Source organism: Sapajus apella, unplaced genomic scaffold (genome assembly GCF_009761245.1).
Source record: "Sapajus apella isolate SASKATOON/1434 unplaced genomic scaffold, GSC_monkey_1.0 scaffold148, whole genome shotgun sequence".
NCBI lineage: Eukaryota > Metazoa > Chordata > Mammalia > Primates > Cebidae > Sapajus > Sapajus apella.
In genome coordinates, this window is record NW_022437088.1 from 918782 (window position 1) to 924671 (window position 5890).

A 5890-nucleotide genomic window follows, 5' to 3' on the forward strand; every position below is an offset into this window, starting at 1 on the left:
TATACCACACACCAACCACACACACCACACACACTACACACCACACACACAAATCACACACACACCACATGCCCCCCCACACACACGCAGCCCCACACACAACACACACACACACACACAACACACACATCACATACAAAACCCACACAGAACACACACCACACACACACACCATGCATTGCAACTCAAATCAAAACAAACTGGCTGATGCTTTCTGTGATGGAAGAGTTTTTTAAAATATAGTGGAAAAGCAAAGGGTGAAAACATTTATTCTGATGGAGAGATTTGGGGACCCCCTGAAAAGTTGAGAATAATGCACTCAAGATATAGAGGCAGGAAAATGATCTGGGAATAGCAAGGAGACAGGTGGCTGCAGGTGAGCATGCGTGGGGACAAGAGTTTGCTTTCTGGGGGCTCCGACAGGCCCCAGGAAAGTAAAAGCCTCAATTGTTCCCCAGGTTCACGGTTCCCATGTTGGGTCCCAAAATCAGAGGCAGAGGTAGGGCTGGAGGATCTGCTAGCACAGCTGAACCTCTGCATGGACCTGAAGGGCTTGCCTGTTATCACTCTTTCCCGCAGGCTGAGGAGCGTCAAGATGGAGCAGAGGAAGCTGAGCGACCAAGCCAACACCCTAGTGGACCTTTCCAAGGTGAGTGGCAGCGTCTGGAGACGTCCCCTAGAATACAAGACACCTGAGTCTTCTCAGTCGCACCTGTGAGTCCTGGCCAGGTTCACACCGGCCTTTGCGGGACCAGGCAAGCAGAGAAAACTTTCCGCTTGGTTCAGAAATGTCCAGGCTCAAGCTGGTTCCATTTGCAATCTACTGGTGTATCCTGTGGTCTTTAAAACTTGGCTTTTGTTTCTTAAGTGAAATTGCTCAGGTGTGTCTTTGCGTGGAATTAATGAGCTGGCCGACTAAACCTATTCGGTGTCATTTTATGAGCTGCACATAGAGGGACTGCTGAGGTTGGGCTTGTTTGCAGCGCTGTGAAGCACACTAGCGAGGACCAGACAGTGACTGTGGCCGTGCTGACTGCCCAGGTCACGCCGATTTGCTGTAATACTTGGAAGTTCATTTTTCTGCATCCTCCAATCCTTACCAACCAGCTTTTCTGGCCTCAAGTTGGTGACCGTGGTGTGTGTGTATGTGGGGGTCATGTCTTTATTTCTCAAGAGGCAGATAGTCTACGAGAAACATGAAGATACCAAAAAAGAGCGCCTTCTTTTGAGAACCCTAGGATATCAGGCTTGCCATCATTCTGTCACTCTCTGTTTCTGGCCCTGAGCTGCCATAAATACTGTAAAGAAACTCTCTCCTCTTGCAAATCACCCAGGTGAGGGAGCCGAAGGCCGCACTGCTAGAGCTGGATTGGTGCCGCTGAAGAAAGGGCCTCCCCTCCTCAGCCCTCCCTCCTCACTGCCTCTTGATAGGAATTGTATATTAAGTGTACGCTCAGGGCCAGGCTGGTGGAACATTCCAGCAGATGTCAATTATCATAATGGAACACATTCCCTGGGTAAGCAAGAGACACTCCCTCAGGCACATTAAGCACCCCTTGAAAAGGATGCAGAGAAATCACTGTTGTGGGGCCATGTGCATGTGCCTTGTTCATTTAAGGGACTGAGCCACAGAAAGAGCCTCCTAAACCTGTGAGGACTTCAGTCGGGCAGTCAGTGGCTTGGCACCAGTGGGGAGAAGCCCCCAGGCCTGTGTGCCTTTGGAGGAGGGTGTTCACGTGGAGTGCCCCGTGGTTCCTGGGAGCATGGGGTGGGAGTGGAATGTAGGCATGCAGGAGAGAACTCCCTCAGGTTTTGGGTGTGTTGGTTTTAATATCAGAAACCCGCTGGGACTAGGTTTAAAAATGGAGAAATCTATTCTAAGGCTAGAAGGGAGTCTCATTCCAGGCAGAACCTCAAAGGAGGCATGTGGCCAGACTGCAGGAAGGAACTGACTCGAAGCAGACCTGGGAAGCCCCCCCAGCCAGGGGGGAGGTGAGGTCCCTCACCGTCGCTACTCCCTGCTTGTGTGCGAGTGACTGCTTCCGTTCTCTCTCCCTCTCCCTGTCTCTCTCTTCCTTTCCCTCTTTCTCCGTCTTTCTCTCCCTGTATGCCTCTTGTCCCCACAACAGACTGTAACAGGCTCCAATTCAGAGAGTACCTATGATAGTTTTAGCCGCAGGCAAAGACTCATTGGCCCTTTACTGGTCTTAATTCTAAATTCTCAGAAGAGATGATTGGCCAATTTGGTTCATGTATCCACCCTGGGACCAATCAGCCTTGGCCAGGAAGAGGGCCATAGAGAGCACACAGAGCCAGGGGCCCACCTGTGACTTCAGGAATAGCCCACCGACATGCTCCAGGATGCTTCTTCCACAAGTAGCAGTGTTTCCTGTCTCTTCTCTCACTTTGCAGGACACACTGTGACCGATGTTCCCTGGGGACATGGGGCAAACCCAACTTTCAGGCCTGCATTTCTGCAGCACCACCCATGGCCTCTCAGAGACATGGGGCCCACAGAGTAGACCAGGTGAAGCGAACACCTCAGTGAACTGCAAAGACACTCCTGTGACTTGGGTGGGGGAACTAAGCCATCGGTAACCCAGGAGCAAGTTACCTGGGAAGAAAGAGTGTGCAGGAAAAGGTTGAGGGAAAAATCTGCAGAGCAAAAGGTTCGCAGGAGGCAAGCTCTGACGTCCCTCCAGTCTTTTCCCCCAAGGAGACTCAGCCAAGGTCCTGGCAGCAGCTTAGCACACTTCACATTGGTCCGCATTCCCCCTGGCATCCTGTCACCAAGCAACAGAGCAGGCGAGATGATAACACCGTGTTCTCTCTCCTTTCTGTGTGCTGTAGCCTCCCAGCTCAGCGCCTTCCCACTCCTGCCCTTTGGTCCTCTCTAAATTAGGAATATGGCATGTGGCCTCCACATATTATGTCTGTATTGAATTGCTGTCCTATAGGCTGGCAGAGCTGGGAGGGCTTGGAGTCTTTTCCTAATTGCTTCAATTACTTCAGTTGAAATGTAAAAATGATTCCTACCTTCGGAGGCTCAGGTGATCGAATAAGATGATATCTGTGAAAACGCTTGGTAAACTAGAAAGGTTTTGCAAATGGTAGCTCTGATTATGAATATAGATGAGGAAACCAAGACCCAGAGGAACAAAGTGACATCCCACGGTCGGGCAGTTGGCGAGCACCAGCGTGGAGGCCTGGGCTCTGCACCCAGAGCTGATCAGGGCGCCCCTGCGGTCAAATGAAATGAGTGGCTTTGCACATTCTGGAAAAGTGTGCACCTCGAGGGGTTCTGTCATGTTGATTAATAAAGGGAGAACTTTCACTTCTAATGTCGCCCTGTCCTCCAAGGGCACTCACGACACAGTGTCCTGCTCTGGCAACAGCACAGCTCATGGGAGCAGGGCCATCTCCATGCTACTGCTCAGCCTTTCCTTATGCTGCCCAGTGAATTTCCCTTTGGTGCATGGAGTCTTCCGGGGAGGCTCGCCGTGTCGCATCCCTGCTCCCTTCACTCTTCTGTGGCGTCTCACATCTTTTACGCCTCTTTTTCCTCTCATCTTCCTTGCTGCTGCTTTGGTCCCTGGGGCACAAATGGTTTCTATATCTTCCTGGAGTAACCTGAAATTTCAGGTGAAATACGATTGGAGTGTCACTGGCAGATCACCAGAAACCCAAAGAGCCTCGGTGTCTTGGGGATGACAAAGCAGCCCCCAGCCTGGCCCTCTGCATTGCCACCCCAGGAGCCTTACTCCCTGATGCCTGGAAGGCTAATGTTCCCAAGTCTAATGTGCACAGCCAGGATGGCATTTGCTAATTTGCTGGGAGGAAAACATCCGTTGCATAGACTGGAACTCTGCAGACCAACAAGGGGGCCATAGGGTATTGGGGAAGGAGCACCGGTAATCGGCCAGCACCCCTGGAACACGGGGAGTCAGTGCTGAGGGCAGGAGGGGCATTGGGGAGCACACTCAGGACCCCTGCCAAGGAATGAGGGCCACTGGATTGGTCAGAGGGAGAGTTTGAACTGTGAGACAGTCAACAAAGACCTCAGCCAGTTGGAATGACCCTTCAGGGATGTCTCACTTGGAGGCCTTGTGGACCAGGCAGGGGAAGGGCCACCCTCAGCAAGCCAGCCCCCTTTGGCTAAGCACTGTGCCTGGGAGTTCATTCACCTTACATCCTGGCTGCCGTGTTAACATGGAGGTTGGGGGATATGCAATAACTCCTAACTGTGTATAGTCATTCACTCCAATTTTCTAAGGCAACCGAGAGTGAGAGAGGCCAGGTGCCGGGCAGAGGGCACGTTGTCACTGAGCTGCAGATGTGTACTTAAACCCTGGTCTACTAATCATACATCTATGCACTGTCCATTCCCCACCAGCAACATTTCTGGAATCATTAGATGCCACCAGCCATGTGAGCTGAGAGGTTGTGGCCCTGTAAGAACATGTGACAGTTTAGAGACTCATTTTATTTAAAGAAAAAAGGGGCCACCTTTTCCCTCTTGGCACATATTCTCTAATAAAACACTGGCATTAATACTCATTACTTTCGTAATAAGAAAAAAAAAATGTCCACACTTCAGCCTCCCTGTCCCCAGGAAATAAACCTGTGTCTTTCCTTCGCCGGATCAGCTGGTGTGGAAGTGGCTCCTGTCATGCTGTGGAGGGCGTTTCATTTCTCCCAGTGCAGATTCCTCTGTGATGACCTGTCATCTCCCTGTCTCCTGCCTCTCTCTCTCCACACAGATGCAGAACGTCATGTATGACTTAATCACAGAACTCAATGACCGGAGCGAAGACCTGGAGAAGCAGATTGGCAGCCTGGAGTCCAAACTGGAGCATCTCACCGCCAGCTTCAACTCCCTGCCGCTGCTCATCGCCGACACCCTGCGCCAGCAGCAGCAGCAGCTCCTGTCTGCCATCATCGAGGCCCGGGGAGTCAGCGTGGCCGTGGGCACCACCCACACCCCCATCTCCGATAGCCCGATTGGGGTCAGCTCCACCTCCTTCCCGACCCCATACACAAGTTCAAGCAGTTGCTAAATAAATCTCCCCACTCCAGAAGCATTACCCATAGGTCTTAAGATGCAAATCAACTCTCTCCTGGTCGCTTTGCCATCAAGGAACATTCAGACCAGGGAACGGGAAGAAGAGAGACCGAGCTAATTAACTAACTCATGTTCATTCAGCGTGCTTGGTCCGACATGCCTTGAAACCAGAAATCTAATCTCTGTTTAGGTGCCTCTACTTGGGAGCGGGAAGAGGAGATGACAGGAAGCGACGCCTCTGGCAGGGCCCTTGCTGCAGAGCTGGTGGAGAACAGAAATCCACGCTCAATCTCAGGTCTTCACGTGGGGGGTGGGGGTCAGATGCACTGAAGTAGCCAACAGTGAAGCCAGTCCAGAAGAGGGGTCCACTGGGAGAGGGGGTCGTGTCAGGCTTGGGGAATGGGTTCTTCACCATGGGGGTCTTTGAACATGCCCCTCTCTCTTCCTTTTGTCTACAGAAGCCTCTGTGTGACAAAGAGAAAAGAGAGCTGCCCACAACTTGCCAAAACAAATATACCCAAATCAGACTGAAAAAAAAAAAAGGAAAGACACAGACAAATAAAAAGCCAGGTTTTCCACTCAATATAAACACCCATATAAACCTGTGTGTTTGCAAGTGTGCACATGTATACACACACATCCGGCTTTCGGTCCAGGCCCTTTCTTATTTGAGCTTAATCCAAATAAAAAGGGACTTGACACCTTACCCAGCACACAGTAGGCACCCGTTCCATGGGTGTTGAGCTGGTTTGAATCTGAACGTGGGGTGCTTTCAGGTCAGGTAATTATCTAGCACCGGATGAATTCTGAGTTTCACTGAAGATGCGG

At 51.2% G+C, this 5890-nt stretch overlaps 1 protein-coding gene across 3 annotated transcripts in view; it reads left to right on the forward strand.

Moving 5' to 3' along the window:
* Nucleotides 1-5645, forward strand: part of KCNN3 (potassium calcium-activated channel subfamily N member 3) — a 167152-nt gene extending 161507 nt beyond the window's left edge. For 2 of the 3 annotated variants that reach the window (XM_032265108.1, XM_032265110.1), the window contains exons 7-8: nucleotides 580-649; nucleotides 4761-5645. In XM_032265108.1, coding sequence (XP_032120999.1) covers nucleotides 580-649; nucleotides 4761-5057 — 367 coding nt within the window. In that variant the 3' untranslated portion in view covers nucleotides 5058-5645. The remainder of the gene's footprint in view (nucleotides 1-579; nucleotides 650-4760) is intronic. The other variant, XM_032265109.1, reaches the window with a different exon arrangement.
* The last annotated feature ends 245 nt before the right edge of the window (nucleotides 5646-5890 follow it).